This window comes from Pan paniscus, chromosome 7, assembly GCF_029289425.2.
Source record: "Pan paniscus chromosome 7, NHGRI_mPanPan1-v2.0_pri, whole genome shotgun sequence".
NCBI lineage: Eukaryota > Metazoa > Chordata > Mammalia > Primates > Hominidae > Pan > Pan paniscus.
Genome location: NC_073256.2, coordinates 142,562,238 through 142,582,204, shown reverse-complemented (window position 1 = coordinate 142,582,204; position 19,967 = coordinate 142,562,238). Strand labels below are relative to the sequence as shown.

General features: G+C 37.9%; 1 protein-coding gene across 7 annotated transcripts in view; it reads right to left on the bottom strand.

Moving 5' to 3' along the window:
• Positions 1-19,967, bottom strand: part of NSMCE2 (NSE2 (MMS21) homolog, SMC5-SMC6 complex SUMO ligase) — a 274,220-nt gene that overhangs the window by 206,885 nt on the left and 47,368 nt on the right. For all 7 annotated transcript variants that reach the window (XM_034966578.3, XM_014345998.3, XM_008973918.5 and 4 more), the window contains one exon: positions 10,797-10,903. In XM_034966578.3, coding sequence (XP_034822469.1) covers positions 10,797-10,903 — 107 coding nt within the window. The remainder of the gene's footprint in view (positions 1-10,796; positions 10,904-19,967) is intronic.

The window sequence follows — 19,967 nt, the reverse complement described above, 5'->3', positions numbered from 1 at the left end:
GTTCCATATAGGGGGCTAAAATAAACCTCAGGGTGACAGAGAGTGACCTGATGGGTAGAGAGGACTTGCTTCGTGGTACCAACAGCACTCCAAGAACCACAAATAGCCGAGGCAACTGGAAGGCAGGCAGAGAAGCATGTGAGACCTTGCAGGTATCAGTCAAGGGTAAGGTAAAAAGCAAGCAAGTCAGAATGTCTAGAAATCAATCCTGTGGTGCAATCATATTCTACTATTTCTGGTTACCATTTCCGATTTTTTTTTTTTTTTTTTGAGACATTGTCTCACTCTGGCACCCAAGCTGGAGTGCAGTGGTGCAATCTTGGCTCACTGCAACCCCTGCCTCCTGGGTTCAAGCGATTCTCATGTCTCAGCCTTCCGAGTAGCTGGGATTACAGGCATGTACCACCACACCTGGCTAATTTTTATATTTTAGTAGAGGTGGCGTTTCACCATGTTGGCCAGGCTGGTCTCGAACTCCTGGCCTCAGATGATCCAACCGCCTCAGCCTCCCAAAGTGCTGGAATTACAGGTGTGAGCCACCACACCCAGCCTTTACTGTTTCCAATTTTAAGTAATACTGACTTGATCTTTCTGAATATCAGCTTCCACGAGAAGATGATTAAATGATTATTTGAAGATGAAATAAAGGATAAAAGAGATCATTAAATTTAAAACTATTCATAATAACTGACTGCAATACTCTAACCCAAGATAAATAAACATAATGATTTTCACTAAAGAGTGCTGTATTATTAGACTTTTTTTTTTAAAAAAGGAAGTCCAGAAAAAAATAAAATTCTTAAAGCTTTAGTGGTTTAAATATCACACTGGCCACAACACAAAAGAAGGAAAGTGCCACCATTACCAGAAACTTGATGCTGTGAGAGAGAAACAATGGAAAGAAATCCTCTCCATTCTCCCAAGGACAGTTCACTGGGCACTGGCTCCACTGCACAATGAAAGAACTTTTCCTTACCAGCACAGTTGCAAACTCACACAGGGGCTTGAAAAAATAAAATCCATTCACATACTCTCCATTTATATCCTTCTCGCTCTCTCGCTTGTCAGCAATGTATAGAGATTACACACTTGAACCAGAGCTGACAACCTGCATGTGATACATCAGAGGCATAAATCCAACACATTTTTCTCTCCCAATTACTTTTTCAAATAAGTGTTACTAATAAAGTAAATAAAAAATACTTAAAGATGTAAGCAAGATAGTTTAATAAACAGCATGATTGTGTACTCGTACACAGAGAGAAATACATTTTAGGGCTGAATTTCCTCAGTCTTCATTTAAATAAAATGTCTAAGAAAACACTGAAAGTTATTCCTGAATTAAAAACTGTGAATGTTTACTTGTTGTCTGGTTCTTATCTCTAGAATGACCCCCTCATCACTATTAATGATCACATACTAAAGGGTGCGGTATCTTTTTCATTGTTATAGACATAGAGAGGGTGAATATCAGGGAAGTTCAAATGCAGCTGGCCAAATGTCACGTTGTTCACTGGCCTCTGCATTGGCCCAGTTCCCCTGATTCTGAACAATCCTTTCTGGTCACAACACTGACTATGAGCACTAAGTTCCATACCCCAAGCCACCCCCAACCCCTTCCAAGGAAAGAGGCCCTTCCTTCAACCTATCTCGGAACATCATCTCTAGCCTTTCCCGATGGTTTCCTGCTGCCCACTCTACTCTCCAAACTTTAACTTAAAATTCCCTTTCAGACAGTATTTGAAATTGGTCCAGGGAAATGAGTTCTTTATAGAACGTTCTAGGCAACCTTATAAATTAGTGTGACAGAACTGTTTTAGGTGCTTTCATGCTATCACTTTCATCCTTAATGAAACTCTATGACCTAAATTATCATCCCTACTTTCAGAAGAAACTGAGGCTCAGAGTTAGAGTGCATGAAAGCCAGAATTTAAGCAAAGACTCTTTTCCCTTACTCTGAATTTCCTATGCACGTTTTTATTGTCTCTGTCAAACTATTTCACCGTTAAAATTTTTTTGTAGCTATTTGTGTACATATGTCAAGAGGCTTTTGTTTCTTTATTGGACTAAACATACTATTGGTACCAACTGAACATTTTTTTTTTTTTTTTTTTGAGACAGAGTCTCACTCTGTCACCCAGACTGGAGTGCAGTGGTGCCATCATGGCTCACTGCAACCTCTGCCTCCTGGGTTCAAGCGATTCTCCTGCCTCAGCCTCCCAAGTATCTGGGACTACGGGCATATGCCACCACACCCAGCCGATTTTTGTATTTTTAGTAGAGACGGGGTTTTACCATGTTGGGCAGGCTGGTCTCGAACTCCTGACCTCAAGTGATCCACCAACTGAACAATTTGAGACTAATAAGCAACTCCAGCAGTCCACCCTTATCCACAGGAGATACATTCCAAAACCCCCAGTAGATGCCTAAAACCCCAGATAGTACCAAACCCTGTATAGTCATGCACTGCTTAACGATGGGGATACTTTCTGAGAAATGAGGCAATGCTGTGGAACATCACGGAGTGTACTTACACAAACCTAGATGGAATAGCCTACTACACTCCTGGGCTCTATAGTAAGCCTATTACTCCCAGGCTACAAACCTGTACAGCATGTTACTATACTGAATACTGTAGGCAACTGTAACATGACAACTATTTATGTATCTAAACATATGTAAACACAGAAAACGTACAGTAAAAGTATGATATTATAATCTTATGGCACCACCATCATATGTATGGCCTCTCGTTTAACTGAAATATTGTTATGTGGTTCATGACTGTATGACTATGTTTTATCCTATACACACACACATACAATAACGTTTAATTTATAAATTACACACAGCAAGAGATTAACAATAACTGATAGAAAAATAGAATAATGATAACAGTATACTGTAATAAGTTATGTGAATATAATCTTTCTTGCTCTCAAAATGTCTTATTGTACTGTACTCATCCTTCCTCTTGTGATGAAGACAGGACAGAGCAGCAAGGCACAAGGTTTCATCACACAACTCAGAATGAGGTGCTATTTAATTTATTTATTTGAACTGTTTATTTCTGTAATTTCCCGTTTAATAATTTTGGACCAGAGATGGCCACAGATAACTGAAACAGTGGAAAGTGAAACTGTAGACAACCAGTGACTACTGTGCTTTCAACTCCACACTGAAAAATGCCTTCATTTTACACCGAATTTTAACATTTACTGATCCATTCCCCAGTCCCAGTTCAGTCTATTTCCCCATCTCTCTTCTGCAGTTAGCCCATTCAGCACCACTGACAATTAGTGGGGAAAGGCCTAAACCTCAAGCTTTTTAATACTTACTAATTACATGAAAATTGTGAGGTTGGAAGGAAGCTAAATTGACATCTAAAATAAAGGTTTAATGCTGTATGTGGACTATCTACAATGTCAGAAATAATCAGGAGTTTGCTGTGTTAAGGAACATTCATATCATTTGGGTAATTCAAAGAATTAGCTGCTAGGATGGCCTGGTGCCACTGAGGCCAAGGTGTTTAATAATCACACTGGGCGCCTCGGTACCTACCTGGAGTGCTGTGGTGAGCCTGGCCCTTCAAAGGTCCATATGCGTTTCCTGCCCGTTCTGCTGCTCCTGTGTGTCTCCTGCCTCTTCTGTAAGCCCCTCTCTTCTTTTCCTCTCAAACATTTCCTTCTCTCCTTTTTCTCATATCATCACTGCACAGAGGGGTCTTCTTCACTTCAAACACAGACTAAGCATTCACCGCATGTTTTTAAAAACTGTCCCTTCCTCACTGTTGGAGTAATGCAATGGAGAAAGGGCCTGGCCCTTTCCTGACCTTCAACATGGAAACATCTTTAAGGCTCATTTCGGAAGGGAGTTTGACATACTTCCCAGTTTTCTGGATGCCACAAAAAACTCTGCCACAAAGTGCTGGACCTATCTCACAGCCTCCTTCATAAAATTAGGGGGTTGAAACCATAGCAGCACTTCCCAAAGTGGGTTCTGAAGAATATCAGTCCCTCCTCCAGAGAGATGTTCTAGTTAACTAAGTTTACAACATTTCTGAATATCCTCTTCCTTTGGAGAATCACATTGCATAAAAGCACATTAAAGGCTTTGGAGTCTTTAAGGAAATTCTTTTAATCAAGCATTCCCCAAACTTATTTGACCACAAAATCCTATTCTCCTATTATACTTATTCACATCCTGATTAATTAGTATTATGGGGCAAACTCTTGAAAATGCTGCACTAGAAGCACATTAAGGCCCAGTAACAGTTTTATAAGTCTGATTAAAACCCAACATTTAATAACTCCAAAATACTATGATGGATTTCTATGAAGTAACCGTGAAAATCAGTCTCAATATAATATATTTTCACCTATTAGCAGCTATGTTACTTCGAAACCTAAGAAATTTTATATCTAGATTATTTCTTATAGAGGTAGTTCAATTAGTGGGATACTATATTCAGAACTAATTGTCTCTGTCTCTGTTTATTAGGCAAAATGTTACCGAACACAACCTTAATTTGAGAATAACTGTACAGGGAGTTCTAAACCACTGAAATAGAAGTTAATTACCAGTAATCACAGAAATAGACACATTCCAAGTGTCTGAAGAGTGAATACCTAAAGTCAACTTTCTTTCTTTGGTTAATTTCCACACCTGAGCAATGTTCCTACAGATGAAAAGCTCACATATAACTCATTTGAAAACTTTTGATAAGAAACATGTTAAGAGTTGTCTATCACTGTAGAATGCCATATGCAGCCAGTAGAGAAGAGGTGAGTCTCCTAGTACTTTCCCCTCTGGCTCGAAGAGCTTTTCACTAATTTCACTCTCCTGTCACCTCCTGCCTTTTTGCTATTCTGCTGACAAGAGTAATTTATCTCATGCTCAGGAATCTCCTGTCCTCAAATTTTATAGCCACCGAACGAATTTCCCCCTCCTTCTTTTGTCAATGATTCACAATGCCTAATAGAGTGGGGTATATTCTTATATTCAGTCAGTAAGTGGTCATATATAATAGGTTACATCCTGTGGCCTAGAACTGCTCTCAGGTACCATAGAATAAATTATTAGCTTTCTAAGGGAGAAATTCTTCCCAAATTTGGTTTAACTAAAATGGTAACTTCCAACCTGCAAGATACCCTATAGGATTTCATGTTAAAGTAGTGGATATTAAGGTAACTGCACAGTAAGAAAAAGGCACAACTTACCAGGTGATGAAGGGTGAACAGCAAGGAGGCACAGGGAAGTGCTATGTCAAAAACAGTCAAAACTAGTTGCATAATGACAGAGCTGAGATAAACTATACCTTTGACCCACATTGTTCCTTTATTATATCTAAGATTGCTTTGGTTTCAATAGCATACATCAAGTACATTTCTTCTCTTCTAACTCTCAACACATTAGTTTTAAAAGGCATATAAAATGTTCAGGTTAGCATATCAAGTGAAAAACCACACTACATAGGGCATATCCATGAACGAATTTATAAAAAACAATACAAATGGATCAACCTAGCACCTACTTGCTCCAGTTAAGAAGAAAAATATTCTCCCTCACCAGGCTTCTAGTAGGAATTGTTACAAGATACTGACTTAAAAAAACAAATATGTAGCTGTAATCCAATATAAATGCTTTAAAATCTTATACAATTTATAAGATGCAAGAGCATAAAAGAGGGTATTAGAGGAAAGTGAAGACATACTTGGATTTTTCAATAAATTAACATCCAGAAGCAGCACATACCAAAAGAACAATATACAGGTAAATTCTGAAAATTCTTTTTTTCTATCTTTTTGAAAATTCTTTTAAGAGGTAAAATGTCTTAAAACTACACAACTAAGGATCATAATAAAAACAATAAAAGCTGAAGTATAATGTGACTCTCAAGCTTTAGTTCTTTTGCTAAACTCTGAGACTATACTGGTCACCAAAAACATTTTTTTTTTTTTTTAAAGAGATGGAGTCTTACTATGTTGTCCAGGCTGATCTTGAACTCCTGGGCTCAAGTGATCCTCCCACTTCAGCCTCCCAAGTAGCTGGAACTACAGGCGTGCGCCACCACACCTAGCTGAGAGGATATATATTTTATCATCAATTGCTAAATATACATGACAGTAATCTCTGAACTTGTTGGGTCATTCTCATTTAGCTACATTCCCATCATTTTCCCTGTGAGAATTAAGGTTAGAAAAACATTGCAAGGACTACCCCCATGATAGTGGTTGGATTTGTCACCTCTTATTTGAAAAAGCACATACCTAAAAATGGACGTGAGGATTCCCTGAACTAAACTGGTGTTCACTCTCCAAACCTACCCTGAGCAATTTGAAGCCCACAGTTTGGAACTATAGGTTTAGTTTAAAACAATCATAAACATATAATCAGAAACACACAGTACTACCACTGGGTTTATTTAATAGTCAATAAAAAGTCTCATTTTAAGAGAGATAACCCCTGTTTAAGAAGTAGGATATTGATAATCAAATAATTCTTAAATCAACTACTGCCATGACTTGCATTACTAAGCATAGTTCCTGGCACATAGTAGGCACTCAAAAATCTATTACTAAATGAATCACTGACCAATCTTAGATAGGTTACTCAACTATTCTATAAACATTAACTTTCTATATATAAAGGTAGGCCTTCTCTGGCCTAATTTTCACAATAAGTCTTTGGATTGATTAAGGCACTCTGAAGCTGACATCAAGACAATCAGAAATAAGATGCTTCCATTTCATGCAAAAGTTACACAGAATATATCATATTTCCCATGTTGAGACTCATTTGACTTGAATCTTAAATATCATTTCCTCCAGAAGGAGTCTCCAAATTCTTCCCTGCCCTGAAGACATTATTGCCCCTGGGTTATTAACTCTCCCTGAACGCTTTATTTTTAATTTGTAGCACACAGCACAGCAGTAATTAAATAACATTTGTAAAATATTTGTCTTCTGTTCTGGACTTCGCATATCCTGAGGTGAAGGTCACATGGACTTTGCTGATTGACTTCCTATTTCTTGCAACTAGAAGTGCCTGGCACATGGCTGTTCAGTAAATATTTATTCAAAGATTTGAGTATTTATTCAAATGTTCATAAATTTATTCATTTATTTATGAAAACTGAAAAACAAAAAGCCAGCCAATAGTGTCTCTTCAATGTACTTAATAAAAGCGTAGAAAGCAAGGGAGGAAACATCAGGTCATCAGAAGTCTAGTGTTCAGAACATCATTCTGTTCTCAATATGAAACTGAGAAAACAGTTTTTCCGTGGCAGTAATAGTGATTAAAAAAAAGTATGTATCTGTGTACTGTCTTATAGCTCTAAAAACACTTTTATGACATGTTGGTCTTATGACTGAAAATATCAAAAAAGTTCATATAGAACTCTCTGAAGATCTAAATGCAGTTTTTAAAGAGTTGTGACAGGTATAAAACCCATTTAACCTGAAAGTTTTTATAAATGACTTAGAGACTATCTGAGAATTTTTTTAGTGTTCACTGAATAATATTCTCTCAACAAATTAGCTGGAATGAGTCCTTTTTTTTTTTTTTTTTTTTTTTAACTTTCAGAGCACTAAAATAGATGCCAATTCCAAACAAAATCTTTGGGCACTGTGGAGTATAGTAGCCCTGTTTTCTTGAGAGACAACGGAAGGTAACCTGAGAACTTCTGCTAATCGCCAAAGGGACTTCCCAGGGATTGTTGGTAAGTTGACCCATACCTCTGAGGTTCCAAAGAAAACTTCCAAAACTTTTCAGAAGGAGCATAATCTTTAGAATTCTGAGAAGATGAGAGTGGAAGAGAGATGTCTATTTAAATAATAAATTCAAATGCTCTTTAATGATTAAAAAAGTTTTTAAATCAACTTTCTATGACTATGTGAAAATTCATAAACAGAAAGACCACAGGGTAGATTCGAATCTAGGCAAATATTATAGTAACGGAAGTATCGCAATTTGCAAAAGTCTATGACAGAGCAGTGGGTTAAATGGGACTTGTATGGGTTCCCATTAATTGCCTTTTAAAAAAATAATCTTATTTTAAACAACTCATTCATTTTAGAGGCCATGAACACCTTGTGCAATAATTTAAGTAGCCTATACTTAATCCTATATGACTCTTGAATTCCAGAATAGGACAGGTCAAAGCCAAAAAAATACCCTGAAATAAAGTGAGCAAAACAAAATACTTGCTTTTTAGAAGATTTTGTTCCATCTCTCTAAGGAGTTCTGTTTGGAAATCTGAGTTTGCAATAATATATTATCTTACAGCCCCATCAAATTTGATGAATGCCAAAGCATTTTGATATACATTATCTAATCTGATTCACATAATCGTTCTGTGAAATACACAGGGCAGGAATTTCACAGACAAAGAACATGAGGTTTCAAGAGGTTAGGTTTCTTGACCAGGGATCATAACTTAGAAAGTAGAAGAACCAGGGCTGGAAAAGCTTCACATCCCTAGACCATTGCTGTTTCTAAACAAGTATATTATCCTGGCCCCTCCCAAGCTGCTGTTCATTCTTATCGCTCACCAAAACAAGCAATAAGATAGCAGTATCCTTAGCTTCAAGTACATAAAGTGATGTAAAACATTTCCCTCAAAATGGTCATATCCCCATATAATATCAAGTCTTAGAAACCTTATGAAATTGTGATTTATTATTCTTGGTCTGGTATCCAGCTTGCATAGAAAGCATACCTTTGTATCATAAAAGAAAAATAACTATGTTTTTTCTTCCTATAAAAGAACAGAGACCTTCCTGATAAGCATCGGAATCACTAAATCCAAGTTGTTCCAGTCTATTCTAGTGTGAGGTTAGGGCTGAAAAGTGAGATAAAATCTATCTTCCCTGTTCGAGGATAATGAGATGAAACCTCAAGATGAAAGAAATGTTGTTAACTACTGAATGTGAGAAAGAGTGAGAAGTTTAAAACTTTTTTTTAAATGAGTGACTCAATGTCCTGAAGGGGGAAAAGTTCAATTCTTTTTTTTTTTTTAATAGAGTCTCGCTCTGTCGCCCAGGCTGGAGTGCACTGGCGTGATCTCGGCTCACTGCAACCTCCACCTCCTGGGTCCAAGCGGTTCTCCTGCCTCAGCCTCCTGAGTATCTGGGATTACAGGTGCATGCCACTACACCTGGCTAATTTTTGTATTTTAGTAGAGACAGGGTTTCACTATGTTGGCCAGGCTGGTCTCAAACTCCTGACCTCAGGTGATCCGCCTGCCTCGGCTTCCCAAAGTGCTGAGATTACAGGCATGAGCTACCGCGCCCAGCCAAGAGTTCAATTCTTGATGTAAAAATACCTTAAGTATCTGCAAATCCTAGAGTTTAATAGGGAAAAAAAATCAACATAACGTTCTTTGACTCCAAAATCTTGTTTTCTTATCTGTAATATACACTGTGCTATTGCATTTGCACAGTATGAAAGTTAAAGATAGAAAGGCTTATCAAGTAAGTGCCACATAATGTAAGGGTCAAAGGAAGATTGATCCATATAACAAGCCTAACTCTAATCTTTGGCAGTAAACACTTGACTTTCTTCTATAAAGTCAGCCTTGTTCTTTTAAGTCAGTGGTTTTCACCCTTGAATGCACATTAGAATGAGTTCCTAAAAAATACTAGTGTCCCAGTCCTGCTCCAGACTAATGAAATCAGAATCTCTGAGAGTTCAGAAACTGGCTGGTTCTAGGGTTCGGCTGAAATTGAAAGCCTCTAGTCTAAGTGCCATCCAGTTTCAAATATGATGTCAACATAACGGCACTGTCATATTTTCCTATGGAAGAATTATTCATAAGACCAGGACTAACAGTCACAATAGCCAGAAACGTCAAAATTTTACAAGCTGAATGAGTTTATTATTTGGATATAGGTGATATTCTTAAAGTTAGTCAAATACTATAGTTAAATACTAACCATTAAAAAAAGCTTACTATAACTATATAATGCTCATTTCATTGGCTTAGGTATTAAACATGATTTAAAAATGTATCTTCCACTGAGTAATCACCGATCTTGTAAAATATTTGATTTTTGGAATTTTCCCATAGCTGTAAGTAAGAAAAGGCAAATAACGAAACCAGAAATACAAGACACCCTATTACACAGGTATACAAAATCAGTTCAACAGGGAGTTTCCACTGCTCAGAGGACAAAAGACTTCTCAGAAACATGACTGCAATCGTATTGCTCATTTCTTACTCAACACAGTACTACTGAAAAGGATGTTGCTATGTTCCCACCTTAACTGCCTTATGTGTTGTTCCTGTGACAGCTGGAGTCAACAAAGATAAGTTTGGCTTCTGGAAAAACCAAAATACCGATCTTCTTTATTTTTAAACTTGCTCTAAAACTCTTCCATATTATCTGATTCTAAGAATTTGGCAATAGATGCATATTAAAGTTAGAGAATCAGTAACTAAACCTGGTCTCAATTGTATGTTTAAGCAAATAGAACAATAAAAACAAGTTGCATGCAATTTTTAGGATTTTATAAAAATCTCCTCACACTCAAAGGAGGCTTACACTAAAATTTTGAGACAAAAAATTGCAAGCAATCTAAAATAGATTTAATATGCTAATCAACCTAAGTGGCCTAGCCAGGAAAATACTTAGGATTCCAATTTTATGAGACTTCCAAATTTAGAGGAATTTAATAGCTGTTACACTAAGGATAAGGAAACATTAAAGATTAGAGAAGAATTTTGATTTTGTGTTTCTACTTCTCGGTCAGTGAGTTGTAACCAAATATATAACCAGGGAGTGGTATAAACTTACATGATTTATTGTAGATTGAACAGCCTTTACATAATGGTTTAGTTGCCGATCCAATGTAGCAAATTCAACCATTGCCTTGTCCATACTATATTCACTACTCACTTCAGCTGAAAGAAAAAAAAATGGCAATTATTATTTTCCACTTAAAATGCCATATCTGGAAAAAGTTGCATCAATATAATCTACATCAGTCAATGGTCTAAATAATTTTGTAGAGGTATTACATCTTTTAAAAAAACCTCCTCAAAAAATAAAAAATAAAAAAAATATAAAAAACCTCCTCACCATATGATGCTTCATTCAAAATTCTAAGAATACACCCAGTAGAAGACAGCTCAAAGGCAGTGGTAGGTTGGAAAGAAGAAAAGACTTGTATTCAGGAGTTCCAGGCTGTGCCCTTACTTACATGATCTTAAATCAGTCACTACACCTCTCCCAGCCTCAGTTCCCTCATCCATTAAGCAGCTCTGTCTTATATCTGTTGCATAAACTGTGAAGGATTGTTAAAGGTCAAATAGGGAAGATTCTCACTTTTAATAACACGGAGCTAGATTATTTGAACCAATCTTCCTAATGAAAACAATCAAAGATAGCAGCCGGGCGTGGTGACTCACGTCTGTAATCCTAGTACTTTGGGAGGCCGAGGCAGGCAGATCACTTGAGGTCAGGAGTTCAAGACCAGCCTGGCCAACATGGTGAAACCTAGTCTCTATTAAAATACAGAAATTAGCTGGAAATTGCTTGAACCCAGGACATGGAGGTTGCAGTGAGCTGAGATCATGCTATTGCACTCCAGCCTGGGCAACAGAGCGAGACTCCATCTCAAAAAAAAAAAAAAAAAGAAAGAAAGAAAGAAAAAAGAAAACAACCAAAGATAACAGATACAGTAGAAAAAAAATAAATCTTAAAAACAAGAGTCACAAGGTAATAAGAAATAACCAGGGCAAAATCTAGAATAAAACAAAAACGAGAAGTGGGGCAACAGAATGCCAAAGTCACATACCATCCCACAGTAAGCTGAGATCCCAACTCTTTGTATAAAGATGAACCAAAAGTAATCTCTCCCTGCTCCCTGGGACCGAAGGGAGGTTAGCCTTGGCCGTGAAGCAGAACAGGGAAAAGGGAAGAGAAAACAAACTTGTTTCAGAAAAACTGGCCATAAGGCAGTCCTCCTGGATTTGCAGCAGCCTGGGTTCCCCTAACCTGAGTGATCCAGAGACCCTAGTCTCTGATCTTGGTGGGAGGTGGTCTCAGGCAGATAGTACTCACAGGTGTCTGGCAGAAGCAAATATAACTACCCTCTGGAGAAGGCACTCTTAATCTAGGTGTCAAATAATCCCTACAAATACTTTTTAAGAATGAGCAGATCACAGGAGAAAAGGCTGAAACAAAAATAAATATAAAAACAAACAAAAAAACCTTACATACCTATAATACACAAGAAAACAAGCCACTAAGAATAACAATCAGCAGAAACAGATCCACAAATATTTCAATTATTGTAACTATTTATATTAGTCAGAATAAGAAACAACTATGCTTACTACGTTTAAAAAATTAAAATATCCTCAGGGAACAGGAGTCTATAAAAAGGGACTAGCAAATTAGAAAAGCAAGGTAATGTTGTTACAAGTGCTTTTAAACTGTTTCTTCAAGCTCTAAACATAATTTAATAGATTAGGAAAAGATAGTTAACACAGGAACATAAAAATTTCAACTAAAAACTTTGAATTTAAGATAACTAAATGAAAAGAAAATAAAGCTTTCTTTCATCACATTTGGGAATGAATCTACTCAAAGACTCTCCATTCATACACCTTAGTGCAGACAAATGTCAGTTTTTCTTTTCTACTCTGAATAATAATACCACAGATCATTCCAAAGTAATGAAATAATGTAAAGTCCATTCACATTTGGCTTTTAAAACATATGCTTTAATTTTATAATAGTTACTTATAAGTATATTTCATAGACTATCTCCTGGGTTAACATGCTTCTGGTAGAAGACCCTTCAGCTTTTACTATCCAGGCAGCACAGAATATACAAATATCTCAATGTAAGTTTGGGGGTCGGGGGAGGGTGTAATGTTTACATAAGAAAAATTTGTATTTACATTCCCCAAATTAAATACATGTTTAACAAAATGGTGCGTGAGAAAAGGCTCAGGTCATACTCCAGGTAAAATTGTTAGACTATTAGAGTCACAGTTTGTTGTTCTGAAAATTTCTGAAAGTCAACAAAATGGACATATGGCTTGGTACCAACATATATATGTTGCTATATATACAGCAACCGTTTGTTAAAAATCATATTGTTTCATGATAAAGAAGTGAATTTTAAACAACTTACATCCTAATGTAATGGATGTTTTGTAATTCATTTAGGCATTTTACTGTACTCAGTTACATTTCAGTAAATTGATTAGGGGTTTTAGTTAACCTATAATATATTTTTTTCCATTTAAAATAATGAAAAATAGACTACTGGTTTCGCACCAGCCTTATCTAGTTAAAGGAAAGTATTGTTTTGTTTTGTTTTCCTTAATGGATCAGTATATTTTATGAGTATTAGATTCTGATACTGGAACTGGTCAAAAAAGTGGGTAAAGCTGGTAACCTGAACAAAGACTAACAGTATAAACTGCTTTTCCAAAATTCTGATGATTAGAGGTACCCCAAAACTAAATAGGCACTCACTAAAGTATCTGTTGGGAGCAAAAGTCTGAAGCATAAGAAATGAAAGTCTGTAAGGGGCTTAAATCAGTGGAAATAGATATAATGTTAGCAATCTCCCTCTGGGATTAAATGAGTTAATTTTTGAAAGCATTCAGAATGTGCCTAAGATATTCAAAATGCTACAGAAGAGCTGCAAAATGAAATAAACGAGATAAGTTCTCATTAACAGGGTCCCATATATGCTACTAAGACCTGAGCCAGATAGTAAGCTGGTTCAAGGCCAAAGAGACCTTCCTGCAAAGGAGGAAATGGGCAAGGCTTGGGTCAGTTTTGATGGCATGAAGCTTAAGGAAAGAATCTCTGGAGCCTAACTGGCTTACAGGCAGCCTCAGTTCAGGCTCCAGGGCCCAAGAATGTTGGGACAAGCTGCTGAAGAACACTGGGAAAGACTGGTGCAGCCCAAGCAACAAAGGGAACAGGGAACACCAGAAGAGATCAGGAAGGTAATTCTAAAAAGAACTAAGGATCACAGCACACCTGGAAGCAGTGCCCAGTCAGATAACTGTAGTCAGAGGGTCTTGGTCAGCTGTAGCAGGGGGCTGAGAGACCAGAGACCTACGATGAGAACTAGAAGAGACTCCCACAAGAGCATCTTAAAGACAGGTCATGAGAACGTCCATGTCAAGTAGCAACTTGCCACAGCAATTTTAAGAGGATTCTTGTAATTCTTTTTTGTTCTTCTTGTTAACCTTTATTTCCCGACTGCAGTAAAAACCTCTTGACTTTGGAGGGGGAAAAAGGGATAAACACAGAAACACAGAGTTAGTTACTGACTAAAAAGTTGCTGGGGGTTGGGGTGGTTGTGGAGGGACTGATCAGGCAGAGGCTCCCTGCTACTTGATTCCACAGTATATCTTCCCACCATCAAAATTCTCCCACTCTTTCACTGAAAGCCCTTTTTGAGAATATATACCAAATTAAATCCTACACATCCATCAAGGGCTGAGCTCAGGCCCTACCTGCTTGTAAATTATACCAGCCTAGAAGGATTTCCTTCTTCACCTAATTTGCCTTAACACATACACTCTTGATATCTTGGGACCACCACCAATCTTTCCTTTCTTATCTGCATTTGTTTCCTTTCACCAAAGAGATTTTAATCCATTCGAGGACAAGAATGATGCCTTAGTGTTCTTAGGATCCAACAAAGAATTATAGCAACTCTTCCTTCAATATTCTTCTAAGGCCATTATATTTCATAAATCTGAAAATTAAACTTTCACTAAAATATAAATTGTCCTATCAAAGAGATTCAACTGAATTAGAACGTAAAAGAGGACATATGATATAACTTCACTTGCCTATTTTATATTTTCAGTGTGACTTTTCTATAGGAAAAGAGATGGCACCAGCACTGGAGTGGTGGGTAGAAATCACACAACGATGTTCAAATTCACAGAATGATGACTCCAGAGAGAAAAGCATTGCTGTACAACACTTCTGCAAGTCTGGCATTAGGGAAGTTCAGTGCAGATGATAAAACATGGAAAGTAATGATAATGATTATATATGTATATATAATAGCTGTAGCTAACAATTAGGGAACACTATTATGTGCCAGCACATCAAACTTACATCAAATCTCAGGGCAACATAAGAGTTAGGTAGTTTGTTTTTTTTGGTGTTTTTTTTTTTTATACTTTAAGTTTTAGGGTACATGTGCACAACATGCAGGTCTGTTACATATGTATACGTGTGCCATGTTGGTGTGCTGCACCCATTAACTCGTCATTTAACATTAGGTGTATCTCCTAAGGCTATCTCTCCCCACTCTCCCCACCTCACAACAGGCCCCGGTGTGTGATGTTCCCCTTCCTGTGACCATGTGTTCTCATTGTTCAATTCCCACCTATGAGTGAGAACATGCGGTGTTTGGTTTTTTGTCCTTGCGATAGTTTGCTGAGAATGATGGTTTCCAATTTCATCCATGTCCCTACAAAGGACATGAACTCATCATTTTTTATGGCCGCATAGTATTCCATGGTGTATATGTGCCACATTTTCTTAATCCAGTCTATCATTGTTGGACATTTGGGTTGGTTCCAAGTCTTTGCTATTGTGAATAGTGCCACGATAAACATATGTGTGCATGTTATGCCCAAAAGATTATGAATCATGCTGCTATAAAGAGTTAGGTAGTTCTATTTCCATTTTACATATGAGAAAACTGAAGTAACTTGCTCAAGGCCACAAAGGTAGTTAGCAGCAGCGCCAGGCCTCCCACTCTGGCTTTCTAACTGCCAAGTCTGTACACTTGCCCACCTGTGCAAAAAGGTATTTAAACACAAGGAGGACAAGCACCTCCGACTCCTCCATGAATATCCAGGGAACAAACCTTCAGGTAGGAGAAAGTCAAAGACCCAGAGCCTCAGCTCAGCTCCGTTGGCAATCTGTTAGCATAAAACAACACTTCCAAGGAGGACACTAGACAGTGCCACTGAGAGGCTATCAGACATGGTTCTGGAAAGCTCTTTCCAAATTCCTTAAGAAATCTGATAACAAAAAGAAAATTATTTTTCCCCTTTTTGAAGATTAATAAGTTTTAATATTGGTGAAAAGTGACCTTTCACATCAGCAAAGCTAATCTGAAGTGCTGTAAGAGCAACCAAGTCACTCAGAGAATGCTAGGAGAATAACTAAGTCAACTCCAGCTGCTAAGAGGTCAAGCTTGTACTAGGCCAAGAGCACCGGCAGCAACAGAGATGAAAGCAGCTCCAGACTGACTACCAGGCAGCAAATGAAGAGCAGCAGGAGAGAAATGTTCAAGGTGAAGGGAGAGTACTGGAAGGCTTCATGTTGCAGAATTACTTCTGAATAGAGCTGAAAGTCAAAAGTCACTTTTATTAGCCACACATTTGACTCCCCCCACCCCCAGCCCTGCCAAGCGGAGTCTGGGAGGCTAGGAATATTCAAATTCCTTCACTGAGCCATTCTGTGAGTGTTTATTTATTACAGCCAGCCCTTGCTTTCGTTAATCAAATGAACCTAAGTGATACATTTGAACATTCATTTACAAGCCAATAAATACATGGAGAAGTATCACAGTGGGGCCTTGGTGACTCTGTGAGACCTGTCACCTGATACGTCAATTAAGAAACTGTTGCAAGAAGTTAGTACAATAACTAGCTATCCCCCCCGCACTGCCACCCCACAAAATCAAGTCCAAAGGGCACAGATAATCCCTGATTTACATTATAAAATTCTAGCTGTTTCTGTAAGTATGCCAGTGCCAGGGCTGTCATCCTATAAACCTGCATGTCTGTACCCAATGACCCCAGTCACAAGCACAATGCCAAACCATTGTGGACTGAAGTGTTATTCAAACCAGGAAGGGCTACTGAATTAAATCCATCCTTTAAAGATGGTTTCTATTTCATTTTGCTTTTTCCTACTGAGTGGCAAACCCTGGAAAAACAAAGAATGATTATCACTGACGGAGCGGGTTTCTTTTTAGAGTGAAGTGCTCTAATACTTATATAATACAAAAAGTCTCTAAATGGGTGAAGTTGGCCTGCGTATGATTTTCCTAAAGTCAAACAAACCTATAATTATGCAATCTAAGCAGCCACACTATTCATTAGACATGTCATCTGTTACTCAATGTCAAAACCCACTAACAGCAATATTATAACTACATTACTATTCTCTCTTTTTGAGGTATTGAATAGGCATTAAAGTTATATGATCAACAGAACATTAAACAGAAATGGGTGATTTTGTGTTATAATCAAATTCAACTTAAAATTCATGAGACTTCAGTGAATAGAAGATGATGAATGAGGCACAAACAAGTATGAAAGAATGAAAGCAAGGCTGGTTGTCTCAAATGTGAAAGGCTAGGGGCAAAATGAAGGAGAAAGGATCGTCTAAGAAAGGAAAGGAAGGGAGGGAACAAACTAGCTATTTTTATAGATGTAGACTCTCAAGCAAGACCAATTCCAGGTCCTTTGTGACTAAGAGATGTAGGTAGTAAGCCTGTAGCAATACGGTCCTTATGTAGCACAGCATGGACTCATGAGCTTATCCGGCACCAGTTCCAGCATTGTCTAAGGTCTGTTCATATCCTATTTGTTCAGTATAATGCCATTTTCTAGGCTACAGGTTAAAAAGCAACAGCAGATGGGGGAGCAGAAGATTCTTTCTATTGGCTTTCCCAAATCCAGGTGGGCATGGCTAACAGACCAATCAAACTTTCATTCCAGAGCAGCAACCAGTTCTGCAAGAAAGGGACAGAAGTGATGTGCTTTTTGACCAACTATTCTAAATAGGGCCCTTCCCTAACCACAGCTGCCCTATAGCTGTAGCCTAAGGCATGCACTGGAGAGAATCCCTGAGGCCCAGGCCTGAGGCTTGGGAAGCAGAGATGAAACAGGTCCTGTAGTACATGGTACCCAGAGCCAAATAAGATCCCTCAACAACCCCAGGTCTTCAGTAGAACTGCCTTTAATGAATCAGACATGAAAATAGGGACTTTCCTCCCTCTTTTCCCTATCACATCCACACACATTTATCTCTATACTACTTCATTACACTACCAGATATCATTTTGCTTTGCTCTCTGCTTCCTATGATCTCAGCCACAAGGTCCTTTTCCAGAATCCTCCCTAATCTCCAGAAAAGAACCAAACACTTCATACCTTATGGGTCTATAAAACTTCTTTACCTTTACAACTGGGACACGTGGATGTGTGTCTGTGTGTGTATGTGTGTGTTAGGGAGGCACACCCTCAAGACAAATTTCACCTACTTATTCCTTCCAACTTTATGTCTCTGATTCAACTGTATAGTTTTGCCCACGGCCAAGCTGTTTCCTGAAATTTGGTCCTAAACAAATAAAAATCGCAGAATCAGGTGTTTTTTATTCTACAAAGCCATGTACAGGCATGTCTGAACAGGAACACCACCAATTATATATAGTGGATTAAATTCAACACCACGCATTTTATTAGTAAAATACCAGGCTAAGACAAAGTAGACATTTAGTGTTCTTAAGGGGTTGCTGACTCCAATTCAACATGACTCATATACTCAGAAGACTCTGATAAATATTAAATGTCATAAAGTACATATGTCCATTTTGGCAAGGAGGAAGGAAGAAAAGGCAGCAAGGGATTGCCTGATTGTATTTTAAATTTCTTAGAATAAATGGGACGTATATTGGGAGATTTTACTTTCTGAAACAGAATATGAGTATTTCCTAATCTCTTCAAATTAAAACTTGATTTTTCTATATTTTGTAAAGAAGACATCTATTCTTTTTGGATAAAATAAAACAAATCACAGTATCAAGCATACCTCTGACCGCACCCACCACAATGCAACACACAAAACAAAAAAAAACCCTTCTTCTCTGAAACTATAGCTCCAACTATCTCTAGCAACACACATCTATACATGCACCTACCTCTGTGTGTGTGTGTGTGTGTGCGTGCACCCACACTGGGGGTGTCCTGGGAGCCTAATGTTAAGTAATCACATATTTATCAGGAGTTGAATTTAATGACTTACTCACTCCTTGAGCAATATTTAATAGAAACTTGGTTACTTCTCACTACACTGCACTTTGAACTTGTAATTATTCCTCCACATAGATATTAGTGTGGCAAAATTAAAACTGAATACATGGCTGGGTGTGGTGGCCCATGCCTGTAATCCCAGCACTTTGGGAGGCTGAGGCGGGTGGATCACCTGAGGTCAGGAGTTCGAGACCAGCCTGACCAACATGGAGAAACCCTGTCTCTACTAAAAATACAAAATTAGCCAGGCATGGTGGTGCATGCCTGTAATTCCAGCTACTCGGGAGCCTGGGGCAGGAGAATCTCTTGAACCTGGGAGGTGGAGGTTGCGGTGAGCCAAGATAGCACCACTGTGCTCCAGCATGGGCAACAAGAGCAAAACTCCATCTCGAAAAAAAAAAAAACTGAATACACATTTTATAACTGCCGCCCACTAGAAATCATAGTGAAGAGTGTCAGCAGTACATGATACAAGCTAGTAAGTGTCAGGGGTTCTTTACAAACACAGTGACTATGGGAGAAATCCTCAAGAAGTAGTCACCTTTATAGTCATGTTTAGTTTACCCGCCAACACAATTCCCTCATCATCGTGACACAGAAGAGAGACGACGTAACACAGTAATCAAAAAAGCTAGCTCTGGAATTAGACTTCATTCAAATCTAGGCTTTATGAAATTACATGCTAGCTATGTAGTTTTTGGTAAGTCATTTTACTAGAGTCTCAATTTCCTTTTATATATAATGGGTACAATAACAGTACCTACTTCAGAAAGCTGATATGAGGACTAAATGAGATAATGTAGGTAAAATGATCTGCACAGGGCCTGGCTCATAGTAAGCACTAACAAAATATTTGTCATTATCATTATTACAGAATAGATAACTATTCTGCAAGTGTAATTAGTCTAAATACTGAAAG